This window comes from Neophocaena asiaeorientalis, unplaced genomic scaffold (assembly GCF_003031525.2).
Source record: "Neophocaena asiaeorientalis asiaeorientalis breed wild unplaced genomic scaffold, Neophocaena_asiaeorientalis_V1.1 scaffold134, whole genome shotgun sequence".
NCBI lineage: Eukaryota > Metazoa > Chordata > Mammalia > Artiodactyla > Phocoenidae > Neophocaena > Neophocaena asiaeorientalis.
The window spans coordinates 4,930,973-4,956,813 of record NW_020185339.1 but is presented as its reverse complement, the minus strand read 5'-3'; the positions used below and the strand labels follow the sequence as shown (position 1 = coordinate 4,956,813).

Sequence of the window (25,841 nt, the reverse complement as noted above, 5' to 3'; positions counted from 1 at the left end):
ATCACAAAATATATAACATAAAGGGGTGAAAAGAATTTTAAATGTACATCTTTGTTTTTTTTGGCTGCGTTGGGTCTTTGTTGTTGTGCGCAGGCTTTCTCTAGTTGCGGCGAACGGGAGCTACTCTTCGTTGCGGTGCACGGGCTTCTCATTGCAGTGGCTTCTCTTGTTGTGGAGCACAGGCTCTAGGCAGGCAGGCTTCAGTAGTTGTGGTGCACAGCCTCAGTAGTTGTGGCTCGTGGGCTCTAAAGGGCAGGCTCAGTAGCTGTGGCGCATGGGCTTAGTTGCTCCATGGCATGTGGGATCTTCCCGGACCAGGGATGTGCAGGCTCAGCGGCCATGGCTCACAGGCCCAGCCGCTCCGCGGCATGTGGGATCTTCCCGGACCGGGGCACGAACCCGTGTCCCCTGAATCGGCAGACAGACTCTCAACCACTGCGCCACCAGGGAAACCCGACTATAGTATTTTTAATGAAAGTATAATTTGAATATGATTTACTTCTGAGGAACTTATTTTAACTCTTTGGGATATATAGAGATTTGAAGGTGTAGTTCTAAAATGAGCATGCATATTTGATTTTTAATGTCTGTAACAGCAGAAAGAGATGTCTCACAGTAAGAATTTAAAGTTTTTTACATTTTCACTTAAAACTCCAAAGCAAAAAAAAAAAAAAAAACTCCAAAGCAAGCATCAAAATTTTTTCCTAATTTATAAGAACAGATCTGATTTTATGTATCTTGCCAACTGAACAACCACATGGTCACCTTTGCGTTTATATACTTGTTTTTATATTCTCCGTAAATTCCCCCCCGACCTATCCATTTTGTATTAGTTAAACAACATAATAATTCATAAATCCATCTAACCATTCAAATTACACTATTGTGCAACATTTAGAAAGTGAACAAAGCACACTTTCCTCAGGATACCTCAAATACTAAATAATCATCTGATACATAGAACAAGGGAATAAATAACAAGTACATAGTGCTAGCTATTAAGTATACAGTGGGCCCTACGAATCTGTGGGTTCCACATCCACAGACTGAACCAACCCACACTGAAAATATTCAGGGGGGAAAAAATGCTAGAAATTTCCAAAAAGCCAAACATATTTATATAGCACTCACACTGTATTAGGTACTATAAGCATTCTAGAGATAATTTAAGTATACAAGAGGATGTGCATAGATTATACACAAATACACCATTTTATATAAGAGACTTGAGCATCCACAGATTTTGGTATCCTCAGGGTCCTGGACCCAATCCCCCTTCCGTGAATATCAAGGGATGACTGTAAATGTCTTACTGTCTTTTAGATTAAAAGGTAAATACAAACAGAAGATCTAATATTTCCCTCCTGCATCCTAACATTATCTTGTGCATCACCCTGCCTTGGAGACCAGTTTAGACTCATTTAAAGGTAATAGGAAGTCATTAAAGCAGGGAAACTGACAATCATTTTAATAAAATGCACTGGAAATGAGCAAAACTGAAGGCAGCGAGACTAGTTTGAAGGATATTGTAATCATCTATGTAAGAGATGATGGTGTCCCTGGACTTCCCTGGTGGCGCACTGGTTAAGAATCCACCTGCCAATGCAGGGAACAAGGGTTCGATCTTTGGTCTGGGAAGATCCCACATGCCGCGGAGCAACTAAGCCCGTGCACCACAACTACTGAAGCCCACACACATAGAGCCTGTGCTCCGCAACAATAGAAGCCACCACAATGAGAAGCCCGGGCACCACAACGAAGAGTAGCCCCTGCTCGCCACAAATAGACAAAGTCCACATGCAGCAACGAAAACCTAACGCAGCCAAAAATTAATTAATTATATTTATAAATATTTATATATAATAAATTTATTTATTTATTAAAAAAAAAGAGATGATGGTGTCCTAGATTGGTGGGTTGGCACTGGAGCTACAATGACTGAATTTAAGTGAGGTTGTGAAGAAAGGGGAGGGGAGGGGACGGAAGGGAAGGAAAGAAAAGGAAAGGAAAGGAAAGGAAAGGAAGAAAGGGAGGAAGGAAGGAAGGAAGGAAGGAAGGAAGGAAGGAAGGAAGGAAAGAAGAAAGAGTCAAAAGCAGTGTCCAGGGCTTCCCTGGTGGCGCAGTGGTTGGGAGTCCGCCTGCCAATGCAGGGGACACGGGTTCGTGCCCCCGTCCGGGAAGATCCCACATGCCGCAGAGCGGCTGGGCCCGTGAGCCATGGCCGCTGAGCCTGCGCGTCCAGAGCTTGTGCTCCGCAACGGGAGAGGCCACAACAGTGAGAGGGCCGCGTACCGCAAAAAAAAAAAAAAAAAAAAGCAGTGTCCAGATTTCTGACTTGAGCAAGAATGTATTTTGATACCAACTACTGAAATCCACAAGTTTACTTTTGAACATGCTGAGTTTAAGATGCTTCTATGATATCTAAAAGTAGATATTTGAAAGTTGTTGGTTATACAGATATAGAGCTAATGATTTAGAATCATCAACGTAGGTATATACAGTAACCAAAGTCACCAGAGTGAAAGAAATTTCTAGAACAAATACACAGAACAAAAAGAGAATAAAGTCTAAGACAAAGAGCTGAGTAACATCAACACATAAAGAGTAAGTACAGGAAAGGACGAACTACAAATAAAAACTGGGAAATATTGGCAAAGTGGTAGGAAGAAAATCAAGAGGGTAAGCCATTATCTATCATGTTATAAAAGAGCATTAGAATCATTTTAAAGGACCTCTTTTCACTTAAAAAGAAGTCCACTTATCTGCATCAACCACAGATTATTCAAGTAGAAACCACAACGCTGACAACTACAAACGAAAACCTAAAAATGTGGATATCCCTTAATATGTTTGTTTGCTTGATGTACAAGCTTAAAACAGCCTTTCAAAAAGTTTAACCTATTAACAATTTTAAAAATCCTTCCTATTAGGCCTGTCAATACACAAGTGATAATATCATCCAAACTCAAAACAAGGAATAATTATTACTGAAAAACATAATCAGTGATTTATCCCCATTAGGTATTAGGTCTGTAAAGAACACTGTCATAATTGTGAATAACTGTGTTAACTTGATCTTATTACCAAATTTAGCTCTGTTTATTTTAAAAACAGGGGCTTCCCTGGTGGCGCAGTGGTTGAGAGTCCGCCTGCCGATGCAGGGGACACAGGTTCGTGTCCCGGTCCGGGAAGATCCCACATGCCGCGGAGCGGCTGGGCCCATGAGCCATGGCCACTGACCCTGCGCGTCCGGAGCCTGTGCTCCGCAACGGGAGAGGCCACAACACTGAGAGGCCCGCGTACCACAAAAAAATAAAAAATAAATAAAAACAGAAATGTTTTTAACCTATTTTTGAGGGCTGGATATGTACAGCGCAAAATACCCAGAATAAAAGATTGTTTTATTAACTCCAAAAAGATTGTAACATTCTATTCAGAAATGTTAACACAAATCTCTAACCAATACAATTCCAAAAAGAATCCCCCTCTGCCTTTAGCTACAAAGTATTAACCATAATGTGCAGAAAAGGAAAAAGAATAAACAGTATCATCAAAGATAAATACCACCATTTACCAAAAATTTCCCCCTCTGGGAATTTTCGTACTTTCTGTGGAAAGACTAGAAGGTGTTGTGTTGGGGGATAAAACTATCACGAGAACAAGATTGGCAGCATTATGAGATTACAGCTAAAGGAATTTTCCACTAAAATAGATATTTTAAACCTTAGCAATTAGAAGAAATACAAGACCCATGAGTCAAATCCTAGTTTTAGAATGGATACCAAATATTTAGAAGTATTAGGTAAGTCGGGGAATTACTAAATAACCAAGAAGTACATGACTGGTCTCCATATTTTTAATGTTTCACTACCTTATTCAATTCCACCACCACTGTCCCAAACAGTCCCTCACTCTGGGTAGGTCTTCTCTCTCTTCTCCCTTTAAACACACACACACACACACACACACACACACACACACACACACACACAGAGCAACAACTAAAGATCAAAATCATCTCTCAGACTCTTTATTAAAATTGTGATACATATTCACTGTGGGAAACAGATAACATGAATCAATATCTCCAGTAACTCCACCAACCCAGAGATAACGGCTGTTATATTCTACAACATATTAGTAGTTCATAACCTTTTTGTATTGCAGATCTCTTTGAAAATCTGATGAAAAATATAGCTCTTCTCCCAGATAACCATGATATTCTTTTACAGAGAATTTTAGCAGCTTATCAATAGAGTTCAAGTTAAGAACGCTTATATATATTATGATAGATGTTGTTTTATATCATACTCTTCGTAATATGCTTTCCCTCTCTCCATTTAACATAAATAGGTAATAATTTTCCTATAATTATTAATTCCTATAATTAACGGTTTTCTAAAGAATCAGTTTAATGCCTGTATTGTAACTTTATATTAATATGCTATAGCTCATAACCTATCTCATTGTTAGAAATTTAAGTTTCTCCAGTTAGGGGCTATCATACTTGTTCATTTCTGGTGTGTTAAGTATAATGAATTATCCTAAAGAAATCACTATAAACTTAACCAAGTAAACATTCCACTAAGAAAATTACACATTGGGGGGGAAAAAAACCCCAAAAATACATAACCACTGATCCATCCTTCTTAAACCTTGAGTTTCAGAAATTTCAAGACTCCCCCCTCCAAATAATTATCCAAAGTTATTTAAACATGTTTTAAAAAGGAGTTCAGTGACTATGTTAAGAGACGTTCTAGGTAAACAGGAGTTGATTCAATAAAATACAGCTCAACTACAATGACTGCTTAACAAACTCAATGCTTAAAAAGTACATCCTTGATATTTGTAAGAAAAAAATTAATATTTAATCCACAATTTACAAGAGCACACAAACTAGTCTTGTGGGTGGCTTGTACCCTCTAATGACTTTTTAAGTTTGTCTAGTCGTATATATATCATAAGTTATTTGGTTTGCTGAAAATATTTTCTAACATATAATGCCAAATTTCTATCCTTTAGCCCATTCCTCCTTTTTTCACCCCCATTAATCAGCAGACACCCTTCTCCAAAAAACATACATTCTCCAGTCTTTGCTACAACTTGCTGACAGATTAATGAAAGTAATGAACTGTTCATATACAATGTAACAAATTCCTCTAGATAAGGAATTGATAATTTCAGATCTAGATTTTGTGTTTGTTTTTATTTGGTGTGTGTTCAACTACGAGTTGCTATGAGTCCATGAATAATGACTAGAAACTTTAAAAAAAATTTTTTTGTTGTTTGTTTTATAACAGTATTAAACATGGCTAAACCTTTGAGAGCTGAAAAGTAACAAACCATGTGATTTAGGCTATGAAAATAAAAGAAGTAACAAGTATATGAACAGGTCACAAGTAAAATAATGGTCTAAAAAATGGGTGGGATGGGGAAGGGAGGGAGATCCAAGAGGGAGGGGATATATGTATACATATAGCTAACTAACTTCACTGTATAGCAGAAACTTATATAACATTGTAAAGCAATTATACTCCAATAAAAAAAGCTTAAAAATAAAAACATACATCATGTGAAATCAATTTTCTACCTAATTTAACACAATATGTAAATAAAGCTTTTGATGAGGATTTGTAAGTTATTCCCCTAATGATTCTAATTAAAGAATGCAAATCTGAAAAGTGCCAATTATAATTTAAGGTTTATAATTTAATAAGGATTAAATATGTATGAATGATACAGCAAACTTGGTAAGTTACTGAAGTTTATTTTTATTCCCCAAACCAAAAACTGATGATAAAAACTCTTTTGGTTTGAAAATGTGGCCTGGAAATAGGCCAAATCAAAGCTATTTGATTGGCAATGCTTGCTAGCAAAAGAAAAAAGAGTCTTTCCAGTTTAAACTATTCATGTTAAGTAAAAATTACCAAGCACAAGTTTCATTATATCTACATCGAAATTACTCAGAAATGAAAATAAGAGCAGCAGCAGTGGCAAACATATCAGACCTACTTAGTCAATTGTTGATTACCTTGGCCTTCTTATCTCTTTTAAAAGGTAAACACTGGGACTTCCCTGGTGCCGCAGTGGTTAAGAATCCACCTGCCAATGCAGGGGACACGGGTTCGAGCCTGGGTCTAGGAAGATCCCACATGCCATGGAGCAGCTAAGCCCTTGCGCCACAACTACTGAAGCCCGCGCACCTAGAGCCCACGCTCTGCAACAAGAGAAGCCACCGCAATGAGAAGCCCACACACTGCAACGAAGACCCAACGTGGCCAAAAATAAATAAATAAATTTATTTATTTTTTAAAAAGTTAAACATTGAGTTTTATCTATATAATAACTTAGTATTAAAATTAGAGCTCTTGGGCTTCCCTGGTGGCGCAGTGGTTGAGAGTCCGCCTGCCGATGCAGGGGACGTGGGTTCGTGCCCCGGTCTGGGAAGATCCCACATGCCGCGGAGCGGCTGGGCCCGTGAGCCATGGCCGCTGAGCCTGCGCGTCCGGAGCCTGTGCTCCGCAACGGGAGAGGCCACGACAGTGAGAGGCCCGCGTACCGCAAAAAAAAAAAAAAAAAAATTAGAGCTCTTCTTAATCAATGCTTTATTTTAGATAAATTATAATAAACACAACTTTTAACCAAATATTTTAAACTTTAACACATAAAAGTAGGGGAAGACAGAGGTTTTATATGTATAAATCTAGGTAGATTGTCTTGTGCAAGCATGTGGGTTCTGGAGTCAGGTTGCCCGAGTTAAAATCCAGACTCTTCTGTTCACTAGCTTTGTAAGCACAGTGAAATGATTCTACCTCTTTATCCCACTTCACTCATCTATAAAATAAAAGTAAATATTATACCTACAGTACCTACCTTACAAGATAACTTTGAGAATTGAATGAGATCTCTATGTAAAGCTTCTTGGACATTATAAGCACTTGATAAGATTTACCATTATTCCACTAATTATTAGCACAAGCATGACCACACCTTCTGCAACCTTCATGGCTTCAACAGGGAAAGAAGCTAATATCTCAGTCATCTCCATTAAACAACTTATACTTAATTGTGATTTTCCTCCTATACACGTGCACACACACTCAAACACATTTTCTGATAAAAGCATTACTCCTTGTGTATAGCTGGTGCTATGGACTTGCTAGGGTCTGAATGTTTGTGTCCCCCCCCCAAAATTCTGTTGAAATCCTAATGTCCAATGTAAGGGTAATAGGAGGTGAGGCTTTGGGAGGTGCCTAGGTCACAATGGTGGAGTCCTCATGAATGGAGTTAGTGCTCTTATAATAGAAATCCCACAGAGCTCTCTAGCCCCTTCCACCATGTGAGGACACAGTGAGAAGCTGTTAGTCTGCAAATGGCAAGAGGGCTTTCACCAACCAGAACCTGACCCTGCTGGCTCTCTGATCTCTGACTTCCACGCTCCAGAACTGTGAGAAATAAATTTCTGTTGTCTGTGATATTTTGTTATAGTGGCCTGAATGAACTAAGATCAGAATGAATTGGATACTCCCAAAATTCATATGCTGAAAGCACTAACCCCGATGTGATGGTATATTTGGAAGCAGGGCATTTGGGAGGTAACTAGGTTTAGATGAGGTCATGAGGGTGGGGCCCTCATGATGGGATTAGTGTCTTTATCAAAAGAGACACCAGGGAAGCCACCCCTTCTCTCTCCACCATTTGACGACAAAGTAAGAAGGCAGCTCTCTGCAAGTCAGGAAGAGAAGCCTCATCAGAACCAGACCATGCTGACACTGTGATCTTGGACTTTACAGCCTCCAGAACTGTAAGAAAATAAATTTCTGCTCTAGCCATCGTGTCTATGGTATTTTGTTATGGTATCCCAAGCTGACTAATACAGATGGTATATCTGTATTTTCAGTGTTTAAATACACAAGGGAAAATGACTCAGTTTTTCTTTTGCTAGTTCATCAAACCCTTACAAATTCATGGTGTATGCAGTATTCAAAGACTGCAGAGTATGTCAGAATAAGTCATGGTCAGAAATACATTACACTCCTGCCTACGATGTAATTTCTTTTTAAGAGCACAATATTAAGGTTTCTTACTTTTCAAACAGCTGCTTGAAACAGTTCTAGTTAGTTAAGCCACAGTCAGGAAGACATTATACTTATGTCTACGATATGTTGTTAGTCATAACTTAAGGATTCTTACCTTTTGTACCTGCCTGAAACTGTTCTAGATGGCTCCTGTAAAGTAAAAAAAAAAAAATGACATATCAGTTTGGGTATGTGTATAAGCACACAATTCCGTATTCCATAAAACTACTGACAGAGAATATTGGAACAATTACCATTGTTTTTTTTTAAATAATTATTTTATAGATTTATTTATTTTTACTTATTTATCTTTGGCTGCACTGGGTCTTCATTGCTGCTTGCAGGCTTCCTCTAGTTGCAGCAAGCGGGGGCTACTCTTTGTTGTGGTGTGCGGGCTTCTCACTGCAGTGGCTTCTCTTGTTGTGGAGCACGGGCTCTAGGCGCACAGGCTTAAATAGTTGTGGTATGCAGGCTCAGTAGTTGTGGCTCGCAGGCTCTATAGCGCAGGCTCAGTAGCTGTGGCGGACAGGCTTAGGTGTTCTGCGGCATGTGGGATCTTCCCGAACCAGGGCTCAAACCCGTGTCCCCCTCATTAGCAGGAGGATTCTTAACCACTGCGCCATCAGGGAAGTCCCTTTAAAACTATTTTTGAAACCACAGGAACTAGATTTAAATGTTTAATCACTGGTTATTTAGATAAAGCAGAAAGAAATACTAAGGTTATGTGTATGCACTCAAAGTACATTTTATTGAATGTAGATAATAATGATTCCATATGGAACTTTTCCCCTTAAGTTTCACAAACAGTACTCCAACTAACATTTTATCAAGGTTTTCTTTCATAAAAGTCCCTAATCTTATTCTATATGAACTAAAACTTAAGGCACAGACCTTGAATGATATCTGTCTAAATATGCATTAGAAAAAATGCTAATAATGCCTTAAGTTCCAAAACATAACACCTCTCTCACTTCGGTTATAAATGAAATATTTCAAAATATGACATCAGCTTGATTATCCAGACTATCTCTTGCTGCAATGAAATAGGCAAAATTGCTAAATAAGAATAGCCCTTGTTGCGTTTACTGATTTGTGGGTAACTGATATGTTGATTGTAATGGTAGAAACAACCTGGCAATAAATAATATTTCTGAGGCTTAAAGTAGGCATTTTCCCCTAACATGATAAAACTTAAGAGTAATACACATTTAGAGTAGAATTTTAATAAATACAGAAAGGTGAAATGGAGGATGTTTTCAGCAACACTACACTATCGTGACATTATACTAATGTTATACTTTGACCCAACTATAAATGACTTAAAGTCAGTTATCAGGTAAGTTTCCATTTAAGTATACTAATAAGTTGTATAATATCTGTTTTCTACGTTTCTCGCAGCTTTTTTTTTTAAACAACTAGTGACTTAAAACATATGTCAACTTTTACGGTATTTTCTCTACAGCTAGTTTGGTGCAATTGATCAAATTACAACTCGGACATACTTGATCAAATTATTCCATGCTCATGTCCAAGATGTATAAACAATTAGATTTAAGCCTATTTCTGTATAACTAATATTCAAGAGCTAAGATTCTAAAGCAGACCAACAACTCTTAAGCTTATTGTTTATTGGTTAGATGTGAATATGCTTTTTATTAGACAACACTTAAGCTTACTGTTTATTGGTCAGATTTGAATACAGTTTTATTAGATTATACATTTTGTAACTAAAATGTTATTTCACAGTGACTCTAGTAATCAAATTCTATTGCTTAGGGACTTCCCTGGTGGTGCAGTGGTTGGGAATCTGCCTGCCAATGCAGGCGACACAGGTTCAAGCCCTGGTCCAGGAAGATCCCACATGCCGCAGAGCAACTAAGCCCGTGCGTCACAACTACTGAGCCTGCACTCTACAGCCTGCGAGCCACAACTACTGAGGCTGCGTACGACAACTACTGAAGCCCGCACACCTAGAGCCCGTGCTCCACAACAAGAGAAGCCACCGCAATGAGAAGGCCGCACACCACAACTAAGAGTAGTCCCCGCTCACCACAACTAGAGAAAGCCTACGTGCAGCAACGGAGACTCAATGCAGCCAAATATAAATAAATAAAAAATAAATTTATATATATATAAAAAATTCCATTGCTTAACAATGGAATGTTCCCCAAATTGGATAGACTATATTAATATTAGCAGAGATTGGGAGGGGTGGTAGCCTGCTTCTCATGTGTATTCAAGACTCACATTTACAGATGGAATTTATGCCCTGCCAAAAAGAGGAAACTGAAATGTTAGATAGAAAAAAAAAAAAATCAGCCCCTATAGTGCAGTAAAAGAGTCCCTTATAACTTTAAGGAGGAAAATTCTTGTTACATTAATACAAAATTCTACACAAATATAAACCTTAGATTTGTTAACTAGAAGCCTCTATATTTCTGTGACCGCAAAGATTTCCAAGCAAAGAGTGATAACTTCATAATAACTATAACTGTGAAAGTTGAAAATTCCATTCTAAGTGTGTGGGGGGAGAAGAAATACCTTCAGTATCACTGAAATTGCTTGTAAAAAATATGAATGCTAAGACTATATTGGTCTTAAAAGTTTCAAAGACTATGTAATTAGACCTTCCAATAACCCTAAAGTTTATTATACAACTGATTTAAAATATACTTTTCCTGAAATAATCTTTCTTGTAATGGGATGGTTTATATTACAAAAGGGAGGGGGAAAGACCTATGTAGAGCTTAGAAAATGCTGGCAAAGCACGAACTGTTTTATGTGAGTTTAAATAAAACATTCTGCTTCATTCAATCTTAGAATGGTCAATAAGGAAATTCCACGAACATTGTCTTTACAGGTGCAGTGGCAGATCAGCACTTGTAAAGTATAAACGAATATAAAAGCATATGTGAAATAAGATCAGACAAATACAGGCCCAGTAGAATATAGTAAAATAATACTGAAGTTATTCAAATAAACTTGAATAACTTCAGTATAGCCCTTGGTAAACTATGGCATACCATGGTAACTGGCCCTCAGGACTAACTTTAAAATACCTATACTGGTATATATAATATACTAAGATACAATGTTGAAGATGAATGCAGAACAGAATATCTGTAATGTACAATTGATAAAAATAACTTTAAAAATGAGAATAAAATAAGGACATTATCAAATTAACAAAGATTTTAAAAGGAAAAACTGAATAATAACCAATATTTGTAACTATAAATGAAGTATAACCTTTAAAAATTGTGAATCACTATATTGTATACCTGTAACTTGTATAGTATTGTACAGCAACTGTACTTCAATTAAAAAAAAAAAAAAGGAAAAGCTCATTATTCCCCTCCTTTCCTGAACGTCTCAGTCCTAAAGCCATCAGGTGGGGCAGAGCAAGGTGGGGAGGAAACAAGGTGGCCCCAACCAGGGTATCAGAATACTGGAACACTCCATGAAGAAGAGCTGCTTGGCAAAAAGAATCAGAGTCCAAGAAAACTGAGGACAGCATCCATACAGCAGGGGGACTTAGCCTGGCATGAGAAATCAGAGCCTGAGCAGAATGAGGAGGGGGTCTACAAAGCATGAAAGGGAAGTTAGGTTATCAGGCCTGAGGCAAGGTCAGAAAGGGAGTCCCAGGAAGGGATACTGAGAGCCCCAAGCAGGGTGTGATGGTCATCCATTCATAAGGGGGGCCCAAAATGGGGATTTAGAGCCCCAGAAGGGTAAAGAAGATGTTCCCTCAAAAAAGGCAGCCTGGGGCTTCCCTGGTGGCGCAGTGGTTGAGAGTCCGCCTGCCGGTGCAGGGGACGCAGGTTCGTGCCCCGGTCTGGGAGGATCCCACATGCTGCGGAGCGGTGGGCCTGTGAGCCATGGCCGCTGGGCCTGTGCGTCCGGAGCCTGTGCTCCGCAACGGGAGGGGCTATAGCATTGAGAGGCCCGCGTACCGCAAAAAAAAAAAAGGCAGCCTGGCATGAAGAATTCACAGCCCTTGCAAGGTGTGGAGAGCATCTCTGTAGGGCATGAGCAGGGCTGATGTGCTGGAGCCCAAATAGGATGAAGAGAGTGTCCACAGAGTGGCAGCCTGGCCTGGAGGTGTCAAAACCCAATCAGGTGATAAGGGGTCCCCATGGAGGAGTAATCCAGCATGAGGTCTCAGTCTGAGCAGGAACAAAGGAAGACCCTAAGGAAGAGCAGCCTGTCACAGGATGGAGAAGCTAAGCAGGGTAAGGACGGAATCCACAGAGGGGGTGAACTGGTGTGAGGAGTCACAACTCAAGCAGGGTAAAGAGGGCAACCTCAGCTTCACAAGGGATGCCCAAGCCTGAAGAAACTGAGGAGAGTGTTCACGCACAAGGTAAAGCCAACGTATGATGTCAGAACCCACTCGCGGTACGGAGGGCATAAGTGTGGGGAAGGAGTGGCAATGGGAAATAGGTTACATATAGGGGAATTGACTAAATAAGAAAGCACATTACGGATAACGGGAAACAGGTTCCTCAGTGTCACAAAAGGGAGTTACAAATACTAGATTTAAGCCTTGTGATATTAGATTAGAATTGGCCATATTGGTATAAATTAGTTTCAGTATCTACACAGATAGACGTAGTTACCTAGGTAGGTAGGCAGGCAGCAGACAAACAGAAATGTATACGTATGCATGTACATAGAGACACACACAGTAGGTCTGTACATAGAGAGGGACTACAAATGGTGACATCTCAATAACATGAACATAACTACAGCCCAGATCTTGGCTTCACAATATCATTTTCCAGTAAAAGGAATCAGGGCTCCTTAGAGAAGTAGCTGCTAGCTTCCAAGACTGGAGTAAGAAGCTCAAGATGAGTCTGCATTATCTTATTATGCCAGAAAACAAAGAAGTATTCCAAGAATGATGGAGATGTAGCAAAGGATACAAAAGGTTAAAGGGGCTCTCACTGGCCAAATTTGGGATAATGTGACTATTAAAATAAATAATGATGCTGTGGTAGGCAGAATAATGACCCTCAAAAGATGTTCACATTCTAATCTCTGTAATCTTCAAATATATTAGGCTACATGGCAAAGGGAAATTAAGGTTGCTAATCAACGCCACTAAATAGGGAGATTATACTGGGTTATCTAATGGGCCCAGTGTAATCACAAGGGTCACTGAAAGTGGAAGAGAGGCAGAAGAAGGTCAGAGGGAGATATGGCAAAGAAGAAAGGTCACAATGCTGACTTTGAAGGAGGAAGAGGGACAAGGAATACAGGTAGCCGCTAGGAGCTGGAAAAGGCAAGGAAACTGATTCTCCCCTACAGCCTCCAGAAAGGAATGTAGCCCTGATTTTAGCCTTTGATTTCAGTCCATGATTTTATTAGTCCAATGAGACTTCCAACTTACAGAAGTGTAAGTTGATAATTTTGTGTCATTTTAAGATCCCAAATTTGTGGTAACTTGTTATAGCAGCAATAGAAAACTAATACTGATGGTAAGTAAAACCCATCAGATAAAATAGATAATAGTGAGTTGATACAGATATACAGATATAAATAGATGATAGATAAATGGACAGAGATAAATAGAAAGTTTGATGGAGATTAAGATATCTACATGGTTCAAAGCACTTATCCACAAAATACTTATTAAGAAGAGGCAGTGAAGCCTGGCAAATACCACCTTCGTCACACGACCAAAGTGATCATCATCAGCAATGGAACAAACTAAAATCATGTGTCACCTGATAGGATACACAATGAGAAAAACATAGCACCAATTCTGTGATATTCCTGACAAAGACATACAACCTGAATCTAATTATAAGTAAATATTAGATAACCCAAACTGAAGGTCACATCACAAAATAAATGACCTATAATCTTAAAAAGTGTTAAGATTAAGAAAGTTAAGGAAAGACTGTATCAGATTGAAAGAAACTAAAGAGATATAGTGACTAAATAGAACATGTGATTCTGAATTAGACCCTCTTGCTATAATTTAGGACATGACTGGGACAACTGGCAAAACTTGATGATGGCTGAATATGTTAGATGGTAAAAGAATGTGTCAATTTTAATTTCCTATTTTTAAGAGCTGTGTTGTGGTTATGTAGGAGATCTTGTTTGTAGAAAACACACAGTGTAGTATTGGGGGTAATAGGCCATCAAGTTAGCAACTTACCCTCAAACATTTTAAGGGAAAAAAATTCTCTGTACAGTACTTGCAACTTTTCAGTAAACTTGAGATTGTTTTAAAAGGCAAATCAAAAAATAATCAAAGAAAGGAGAAAAATAAAACTCATAAATGTCCTCTCACAAAATGCCATTGTTTACATAAACTGATAAACTTTTCTTCATAAGTACTTTAGGCAATATGTATCAGAAATTTTTAAAATCTTTAAAATGCATTATGGGGAATTCCCTGGCGGTCCAGTGGTTAGGACTCTGTGCTTTCACTGCAGGGAGCACAGGTTCGATCCCTGGGGGAACTAAGATCCCTCAAGCTGCAAGATGCGGCCAAAAAATAAATAATTTAAAAATGCTTTATGGCTTTTGGCCCAATAAGTTCATCTCTGGTAATCTGGCCAAAGAAAATAATTCAAAACACAAAAAGCTTATTTAATCTCCACAGATGTTAATTCCAGTATGACTTATAATAGTAAAAACGTTTAACCACTGAGGATTTGTATTAATGGGAAATTTGTGTCACCTATTACACACATTAAAAAAGAAAATTCTTTGCCACTGAAAATAATACACAATGAATTTTGAATAACACGGAAAACAATGTTCATGCTATAACACCTACAAAGAGAATTTTGGCAATACCATCAAAATTACAAATGCACATTCCTTTTCACCCAGCAATTCTAGTGCTAGGGTTTTATCCTACTGATTTACACACACATATGCAAAAGAACATATATTAAAAGGTTTTCACCACCACATTGTTTGTAAAAGCAAAAACTGTATATAACCTAAATGACCATCAACAGAAATTAGTTAGAAAAATTATGATACATATATAAAATAGAATATTCTGTGTTTACAAAAAAATAATAGGGAAGCTCTTTATGTACTCCACAATATTAAATGAAATGAACAGGATGCAAAACAGTGTGCTAAAAATTAGTGAATACATATATAGACATATATATACACACATATAGACATAAATTTGTTTATGGACTACCTGAAGAAGGATCTAGAAGGATGTGCAAGAAAAGAAAGCACTAGTTGCCTCCAAAGAAGGTAACCAGGTAGCTGAGGAAGACTTTTTACCATACACCTTCTTATGCTTTTTCCATTTTTTAGCATGGGACTGTATGCTTCTTTTAAAATTAGTTAAGCCTAAAGTTTAAAATTTAATAAACAGTTCATAAAATACATAAGGAGACCAAACTAGGTAATTTCCCCTGTCTTTTACATTTTCATTTTTTTCAAATTTTCTAATTGATCATGTATTATTTAATCAGAGAATTAATATATTACTTTAAAAACTGGCATATTATCTAGGAAAAAAACATGGTTAAAAATGTGTAAAATCATAGCTAAAAATATAAGAAAAAAATATAAAGGCTCCTTTTTTATTACCACTACTCCATATTATTTGAAAAATGCCAAACAGAAACTTAAAACACTCTAACCTTTCACAGAGCTTACTGTTATGCCAAATTCATGTTCCCATTTCATTCTTCATTTAAAAAAATTTGTTTAACTGATTCACATACATAATGCTAAAAAACAAAATCTCTCTGTCCTATTCAAGAAAAGCCTTAAAACAATCAATGATGCCAATATTTTCTTTTTGTTGTTTTTGAAGTTGGAGTTATAAATAAAATCTATATCTTATCTGAGTAATAGAATATGTGAGTTTAGGTAGTAACTCAGAGAGAGGTCAACTATGTAGACAGAAAAGTTCCTGTTCCCATTCCAACTTCAATGCGGCAATCTGGGATCCACGGGAGAGTTTTTGCCTCACTTTCATCCTAAGCACATAGCCTGGAATATACATACTTAAAACCAAGATCATCAGTGAGTTACATCCTAATTGCTAATGAAACAAACAAATAAACAAAAATGAGAGAAATGAAGGGCAGACCTAGGAAGAGATTAGAAAAGCTACAGGAAAGAAGATAAACTGGATAAGGCAGAAAGCTCCTCAGAGAGCCCGGATCAGCAGAGACTGCTACATATCTGGGTATAAACTTGGAAATAAACTAAACACTAGGCTCCTCAGCTTTGACTGGGTAAGGAACAGAAAGAAATCAGCCCTCTTTCCAAAAGCTGCTGCCTGATGTTAAGTGACATGACCAAGAACTGAAACCAGTTCTAGACTCAATCAAAATGCTATATTGTCTCTATCCCAATAAATTAAGCCTATTTCTTCACCTGGAATAGGCACAGATTTAATTTCAACTTTGCTGTAATACACAAAAACAAAGGATACAAAGATACTTTAGATTATGAACAGTCAGAGGTGCTGAGAGAAGCACTGCTGCTTAGCTTACACTATGTTATAATAGGGTATTCTAGCAGTAGCAACTGCAGTACAGGGGCACAGACAAACCCCCATTACCATTCTTCGCATCAATGTATCTGCCTCAAAGAGCAGAGGAAAAAGAAGTTTTGCATTCACATCCAAACCATTTCAAAATATTTTGCCTCTCTCTGCCAAATGCCTTCTATCATAACCTTGCAAATTAATAGACAAGTTTACATTTCATTTTTTTCATCAGTAAAACAGGGAGGTATGTGTACTGCTCGGAAACTCCTTTTAGAGTAGTATCATAATAAAATGCACTTACAAAGTCAAAGCTGGAACTCTGAAAAGACAACACAGTAGTTTACGATCTCAAAATGCCATCAAATTAATTTAAGATTAGATATATCAAGATAATTCCTAAAGTACAGTTTATATGGAATGATTCTGAAGAGTGATTTGCTTTAAACTCAGGCACCCCAATGCCAACAACTCCCAATTTTCTGTGCTACAAGAAGCCAAGATAACAGCTAATTGGAAACTGACTTAAATTTTGTTTTAAAAAGTATTTTATAATTACACAGAAATATGGGTGTTTCTGGCAATTCACAATACTACATGTTGTGTTTTATTATTATGTTGAAACATTTGACTCGGTAGACACTTGTTATTCAACTCTTTATTTGCTACATAATTCTAATGCAAATATCAGCCTAGAACAGAACTCTCCACTCACTTAAAACTCACTAATCCTTACTTTTTTAAGAGCAAAAGGGTAATTATTTTTCCTGCTTATTTTTACAACAGATACTGTTTAAACCTGCTTAGTCAGTAAATATTCACTGATCAGGAACTAAGGACCAAATACTGCTTACGTCAAAAAGTATTTAGATATAAGGAAAATCACTGGTTAAATCCATTGAAAGTACTTAAATGGAGTTGATGCAACCAAAATGAAACTGGAAAAATTATTAACAGTAACTTAAAAATTGTTAAAATAGCTAGTGACATTCTAGAATTTTTAAATACTCACTTGTAACAGATAGGAACTTCCTGGATCTAATAAGCTTACAGCCTCATTTTGCATCGTGTTCTGTTGTGTAATTGCATCTTCTCGTTTCCGCTCTTTCTGTCCAGCTTCATCATCTTCATATTCATCTAAGCACTGAAAGAAAGAATAGTTTCCATTTTACTTCTATATAATATTAATAAAATGTTTTGATAGTACGTGAAGATACATTTGATAGCATTAAGAAATACTAAGCATTCAGAAACTACACAATAAAAGTGTTCCTTTCAACAATTGGTACATTTAATTCCTATAAACTAAATTATCTGCTTAAAACCCAAACCTCCACATTCACACCCTTGTGAACATCTTTCTAGGCTCTAGGCTCTAACTACCAGTGACAAGGTTTGCTTAAAGGTAGGGTTCACTCTTTCTTCATCATTCAATCTTCAAGTAAATGGACTACCTTAAAGCACTTTTTGGAAGGTAACAAAAGACACACCACACAGACATGGAATATAGAGTCTAACGGGAAGGGGTGTGTTGTGTACATGTGCAGATAACTTAATAATAAAAGCCACTGAAGGGGTGTGTGTGTGTGTGTGTGTGTGTGTGTGTGTGTGTGTGTGTGTGTTTGCGCACATAACTTAACGTTAAAGGCCATTTTCTACCTTAGTAGCCTATAAGTATCTTCACCTAGGGAGTAAGTCTTCTACAAACACTCTGTAGAAGAATTTACAATTTTAAAAATGTGTTTAATTTGGAATTGCAGATATTAAAAAAAGAATTTCAGATGATGGGAAGAGCATATGGAAAAGCTTACATGAAAGGGTGCTGTTTAAAAAACCGATAACACCACCTGTGTTATCTATCCAGACTTTTTACATTAATAAAAAAAAACAAAACCAACAACCCATAAACAGAAACTAAACTCTATCCATTATACCCACTGTAAAATAGGTCAACTGTTCCTTGTAACTGAACACATTCTTAACCAATACACTGCCTGTGTGTGTTTTGTAAGAGACAAAAAATAAATAATATCTCTTCAGGCACTTTGTAAACACTAAGACACTGACCAAAGCACAGAATAGCAGGAAAGACAATAGTATTTACAAATTGTGCAAAGAGAAAAGAAAGGCTGAAGCCACTGTGCAAACCAAGAAGGATCACTGGAGTATCTGAAATAGGAGAACACAGAAAATAAGCAGCACATTCAAAGACACAAGGTCCATAGCGGGGGGGAGGGGGTATGGAAGAAAGCATCTGTTTGATATAGAGTCTTAAATCAGGATGATGTGGAGGGAAAGCTGGGGGACAGAATGGAAGGGATGAATTAAAGAAACAAGTAGGCTGAGATTCCAGAGAATGTTTAGGGTCTCTCCTGTAATGCAACTAACTATGTGTACAGGTGTCACCTGGCCCTCTTCTCACCCTGTGGGAACTGGGGCTTAGGTAACTGGTGCAAGAAAAATGATAACACTGTGGCTACTGCTTTGCTGTGAGTAACAAACTGTTCTTGACTCCCAGGAGACTAGTGTCTTCTGCCAGGATCCATGAAACCATAGCAGGCTAACTCGTTAGCTTGTAAGCAGGGTAAGATCTCAGATCCTTCAAAGTCCTTGACAGAGGTGAGTATTGGAAAGGCATAAGCTCTGATCACAAAGAAATACAGATAATAAATAGCCTAAGAAGTCTAGACTTTTCATTACGTAACACTGAAACATGTTATAGTGCTACAATTCCCTGGAATATAAGTAAAACATGATCAAAACTGATTTGGGGAAAGGAACCTGTATACAGCAATTCAGAGTTCTGATTAACAGGGACCAAAAGTGGAGAGACTAAACAACATAGTAGGCAATGGGATCCTATGAAAAATGATGTATCTGGGAATTCCCTGGCAGTCCAGTGGTTAGGACTCAGCACTTTTGCTGCCGGGGCCTGGGTTTGGTCCTTGGTCAGGGAACTAAGATCCCTCAAGCCTCTCAGCATGCCCCCCACTCCAAAAAAAAAAAGATGTATCTTAGGTGGAAACAGAATCAATAAAAGGAATCTAGTAAAGGGTGCCAAAGTTTAAGAAATTAGTCCTGATTAGAAAACGAATCTCTCTTAGGACTTTTAAAAAGACTTTCTCAAACCAATAGACAGTATCATGTTTTACGCCAAAATATCAACAAAATTTAGAAGCAAAGCCAGACTTAAGACACTGATGTCCACTATCAACAGGGTGGTTACCATCACTCTGGAAGTACTATTTGGTAAAACTAGGGAAGAAGAATAAGAGATTTCAGCATCAGAAAGGCAAATTTTCATCATTTCAAATGATACAAATTTGTCAAAAATATTTTAGAATTACTACAGTTCCTTAAGATGGTTTTTCATTAAGCACACATAAATAGCTAGCTTCTCAGAGTAACATCAACAGCTAGTTAGATTATATAATTTTAAGAGTAACTATAAAAATAAACTAAAAAAACTTTATGAAAAAACTATAAAACTTTACTGAGTGGTATAAATTAAGATCTCTTCTTAAGAAAAAAAACTAATACTGAAGGTGTCAATAATCTGTAAATCAGTTCATAAGTTGAATTTACTTGGAAAGTAAGGGTGGATCATCTGGATGCATAATTACATAAGACACCCAGAAAAATTACTTTTTAAAGAGAGTTAGGACAGAACACTCACTCTAACTAACATTAAAATGTATAAAACCACAACACCGAAAACTATGTAATAAAGATACTAGAACAGAAAAGAGAATGGAGTACAGAAATTCTTCAATACATAGTACTGAGACAAGAGTCAGCAAGACTATAAGACCTAGAAAGAATAAAAAGTGGTCTCATCTAGCCTTCTACTCTGTGAAAGCAATCATTCTCTGGTACCTGGGCTGTAAAAATCCCTGACCATAGGATCAAATGTCAGTAGCATGAATTCTTAAATCATAGAGTAACATAGACTCACCAGCATTAAAAGAAAGCAGAAAAAATAAACTTCAGTAAATGTTTGATAAATGAGTTACCAAGATGAGACAAATTAGGGAGATGGACTGTTGCACCCCAAGTTAAAATTCTGAATGTTCTTTTTCTTGGCAACACTCTTACCCACTGACCTGGGAACCTATTTATCACACATACTATCTCTGTGGAGAGTGTGTACATCTTACTTTCCAGGAAGCTTTTAGAATAGGGATTACTTGATGAATCACAATTTCCCTCCAAAGTTCTTCTAGAAACCAGTATAGTTCTTTTAGCAACAAGCACCTTACAAATTCCTTAAACTATCTTACTTAACGGGGGATAACTACACCTGGAGGAACCATTTGGTAGAAATGGTGAGAAATAAGAAAAGACTGAAAGCAAAAAGGAACTGAGTTAATTGACAAAGGTGGGTAAAGACATCTCCTATTCTATTTCTTGTAAAGATTAATAATTTTCTAAGCACAGAAGCTGGCTGGTATCCTCAAGGGAGAGAGAGAGAGTTGGTCTTTAAATAAGTACTAGCAAAAATAAAACCAAAAAGAACCCTAAATATTTTTTAAAGCTTCTTTCTATGAATTATAAGCTTTTTATAAAAAGATGAGAAGAAAATAGCTACTGATTTTATAGTATACTTACAACAGTAATGTGGGACTGAATCTCCTACCTCTCTTCTCAGCTCTCATTTATAGATAAATGTAAACATGTAAAAGTTAATCTCTCCTTTCACACAGATTAGAGAGGAAGTTGCATGGGAACTGAGTTAACAATTATTTGAAACAAACCAAAAAGTCAGATTTTATGAAATGATAATAATAAGCATCACTAATTCTCATCAAGCTCTTTGCTCTTCCCAAAGGTACATTTAGAGTGTTAATATTTTAGCAAATAAAACCTCAGAACAAAAAAGGAAATGTATGATTTTCATTGCTAATAACAAAGTATCAACACTGAAAAAAAAAAGAAGCTACTTTGGGCTTCCCTGGTGGCGCAGTGGTTGAGAGTCCGCCTGCCAGTGCAGGGGACACGGGTTTGTGTCCCAGTCCGGGAAGATCCCACATGCCGCGGAGCGGCTGGGCCCGTGAGCCATGGTCACTGAGCCTGCGCGTCCGGAGCCTGTGCTCCGCCACGGGAGAGGCCACAACAGTGAGAGGCCCGCATACCGCAAAAAAAAAGAAGCTACTTTGAATAATTTTTTATAACATGTAAGATTATTGCTTAGATCTGACAAAGTAACCAAACAAAAAGAAAACGGATTTTTTATTAAGTCCTATTAGTTAGGATTCAAAAAACTGTACTTCAGGGTTTCCATGGTGGCGCAGTGGTTGAGAGTCCGCCTGCCGATGAAGGGGACGCGGGTTCGTGCCCCGGTCCGGGAAGATCCCACATGCCGCGGAGCGGCTGGACCCGTGAGCCATGGCCGCTGAGCCTGCGCGTCCGGAGCCTGTGCTCCGCAACGGGAGAGGCCACAACAGTGAGAGGCCCGCGTACCACAAAAAAAAAAAAAAAAAAAAAAAAAAAAAAAACTGTACTTCATAGGAGCACAACAGAAAGTTCAGAAATAGATCTAAATAGACAAATTGTGTTTACAATAAAAGTAGAAACTCTTACTGGTGGGAAAGAATGGGCTTTTTTTAAAACACATGGTTTGGGGATAACTGGATAACTATATATTTTTTAATGTGAAATTGGATTTATTCCACATACTAGGATAAATTCCAGTACATCATTAAAAATGAGCAAGGGCTTCCCTGGTGGCGCAGTGCTTGAGAATCCGCCTGACGATGCAGGGGACACAGGTTCTTGCCTGGTCCGGGAAGATCTCACATGCCGCGGAGCGGCTGGGCCCCTGAGCCCAACGGCCATGCTGGGCCTGTGCATCCGGAGCCTGTGCTCCTCAACAGGAGTCCGCAACAGTGAGAGGCCCGCGTACCGCGAAAAAAAAAAAAAAAAAAGAGCAAAAATTTGAACACTCTGCCAAAGAAAATATAGGGGTGACAAATACATGAATAAAAGGCTCAATATCAGTACTTATTAGGGAAATGCAAATGAAAACCACAATGGGCTATCACTACATACCTACTGGAATAATAAAATTAAATATCGACTAAAATTAAAGTGTTAATGAGGATTTGAAACAACCGAATGTCTCCTATATTGCTGGTAGGAACGAACAGTGGCGTAGTCATACAGGGAAACGCTTGGCAGTTTCTTATAAATTTAAATATACACTTACCATATGACCCAACAATTCTACTCCTAGTTAGTTACGAAGAGAAATGAAAACATATTCACTCAAACCTTAAACAAAAACTTGGAACAAAAAAAAAATAAGAGCTTCCCTGGTGGCGCAGTGGTTGAGAGTCCGCCTGCTGATGCAGGGGACGTGGGTTCGTGCCCTGGTCTGGGAAGATCCCACATGCCGCGGAGTGGCTGGGCCCGTGAGCCACGGCCGCTGAGCCTGTGCGTCCGGGACCTGTGCTCTGCAACGGGAGAGGCCACAGCAGTGAGAGCCCCGCGTACCACAAAAAAAAATAAAATAAAAAATAAAATAAAATAAAAATCAGTTTTCATAATAGCCCAAAACTGGAAATAGTCCAAATGCACATCAACTGGTGAACAGATAACCAAGAGTAGTACAGCCATGCAACAGAATATACTCAGTAACAAAAGAATTATGCTAAGACACCAGGAAATGAGGACTATATGCTGTGTGATTCAATTTCTGTAAAATTCTAGAGAAAGCAAAGTCATAGTAACAGAAAGCAGATCAGTGGTTGTCAGAAGCTGTGCCTGAGGGGAGCGGGCTGACTAGAAAGGGGCAGAATGAATGATGGAAGTGTTCTACATCCTGATTCTCATGGTGGTTTGCCCAGTTGTGTATATTTGTCAAAATTCATCAAATCACACTCTTAAGACAGTAGCATATTATTATATGTAAAAGACACCTTAATAAATATGACTTAACAAAGAAAGAAATATCATGGAGGTACTGAACAAATGAGTTTTTAAAAAAACTGAACCTAAATCTGATTAAGACTCTAGATCCAACTACCAACTAAAGGAAATAGAGGGAATAGAACAGTATATTAGACAACACCATGGAGATGCAATCATGAAAATCCAGATTGTGGGAATATAGAAGACCACAGAGCAAACAGTCATCTGGGGCTACATAAGGTTTGTTGCTTTAAAAAAACACTTTAAAAACCATTCTCAGCTCTCCATCATATAGAAATAAGCCTCTGCTGATCCCTGTTATAACTATAAAATACAAATGACCAGTTCTTACAACTAATAAATTGTAAGAAGGGAAGAGAGAGGGAAAAGAAGAGAGCCACAAATTTGAAATTCAAAGGACATATGAATGAATATCAATATATTGACCTCATTTGCATCCTTACTCAAAGAAACTATTTTTAAAATAATCATTTAAGAGACAGTTTGAACAATGATGAAATCTGAAATTAAGTCTAAGGAGTTTCATGAGATTAAGGAACTATATTTAAGGTTTGACAGTGATATTGTTTTGTTTTAAAAAGATTCCTTATATTTTAGAGACATGCTGAAATCTTTAAGAATAAAATAATAAGTCATCTGAGATTTGCTTGAAAATAACATAGGGATAGAATGGGTAGTGTGTGGTGGTATAGGTAAGACAAAACTGGTCAGGAGTTGATCACTGTTGAAGCTGAAGGATGTGGACATGGGGGACTTCACTGCACCATTCTCATGACTTTTATATTTGACCAAAATTCTCACAATAAAGTTCTAAAAGTAGCAATAAAATTTGACTGTGCACTGACTAAGTAACTAGAACTAGGTAAGTATCTTTCCTATGCAGCATAACACTTCTGCCTCTAGAGAACAAAATGGTGGCATATTATTTGAAAACTGTTTTCAAAGAAATGGAAATGTTTGCAATTTAATGTAGAGTGGGAAAAAATACTATGATGAATGATAAAAAGAAAAATATACATTATCTCTAGATTTTCTTTTTTTAAATTTATAACTGTCTATAAGTTATATTTTAGATTAAAAAATATAAGAACTCAGATTTTAGAATCAGAGAGACCTAGATTCAAATCCCAGGTTGGTCAATTAAAATAGTAATAGCATCTACTAGTAACTGAATATTTTCTAGGTGTGTAGAGCACTGTTAAGCTCTAATATCTAGTATTTCAAATACAGGTAATTTTCACAAAAACCTTAGGAGGTGGGTACTACTTTATATAAGAGGGATGTGAGGATTAGAATTAAGTAACAGGACACAAAGTTGTTGAGGGGTACAGTCAGAACTCCAACCCAAGCAGCCTAACTGCAAACCTCAACCTCAATTTTCCAACTACCAGTTGGTAACCTATTCATCTGTCACGAAATCCATTTAGTGCTCTGCAACCCAGAGTTTATTTGAAGAAAAAGAAAAGGAACAGAACAGAAAATATCAGTGAGCACTTTTCTGTGAAACTTTGGTTTCACATTATCTCGTGAGGGTCCTGGATCACTGTGCAGAACACAGAATTACTGGAAGTTACAGGAAAAAAAAGAGTGGTTAGGAGTTCACTATTGTTGTAGCTGGATGACAGTTATATAAGGGGGGGTTCATTTACTCTGTATTAGCTCTATGTTAATATTTTTTCCCCCATTTTTAAAGGGACTGTTAGGTTCTACCAGGTCTCATTTCCATGTTTATTTCAGTCACTGACAGCAGACCAAACTTCCCCAGGTCTCACCCATTCACTAGTACAGACTCTCATTTCCATACCACTCTGTACGGTCCCTAATCTGACCCAATCCTGTGTCCCTCCTCTCCCTTCCAAATCACTCCTCTGTGTGCCCTCTGGAATTCCTGCTGATTAACATTTTGCTTTCCTCAGCTACAGGATGAAACCTAGTTGGCTCCCTGAAAAAGCCCTTTCCCCTGTAGCTCACTCAACTGGAAGCTATTTGTTTTTGAAGTTCTTTCATACTTTTGGGCCTGGTGGTAGGATTAGTGTATTCTCTGACTACCTCTCTGGAGCAAGTATCTCCTTTGGCCACAATGCTCTAGGCCAATGATTCTTATTCAGTCAATACCACTCCCTACAAGGCATGGAATTTTGTGGTGGCATTTTTGGTCATATTGATGACTAAGAAATATTACTTGTTTATGGATTGGAAGCATGAAATGGATACCTTGCATTTGAAAAATTAGTCCCTCTAAGACAGAACTGACCCACGTCCCATCCAAATGTAAAATGTAATACCAAAAAGTCATGCAGGTGAAAAATCTATTTATAATTATCTGAGTCTAAACATATTTT

At 37.7% G+C, this 25,841-nt stretch overlaps 1 protein-coding gene across 1 annotated transcript in view; it reads right to left on the bottom strand.

Moving 5' to 3' along the window:
• Positions 1–25,841, bottom strand: part of PAWR (pro-apoptotic WT1 regulator) — a 113,432-nt gene that overhangs the window by 21,375 nt on the left and 66,216 nt on the right. The window contains exons 2-3 of the mRNA XM_024737019.1: positions 17,582–17,713; positions 8,194–8,228 (exon numbers count right to left, since the gene is read on the bottom strand). Coding sequence (XP_024592787.1) covers positions 8,194–8,228; positions 17,582–17,635 — 89 coding nt within the window. The 5' untranslated portion in view covers positions 17,636–17,713. The remainder of the gene's footprint in view (positions 1–8,193; positions 8,229–17,581; positions 17,714–25,841) is intronic.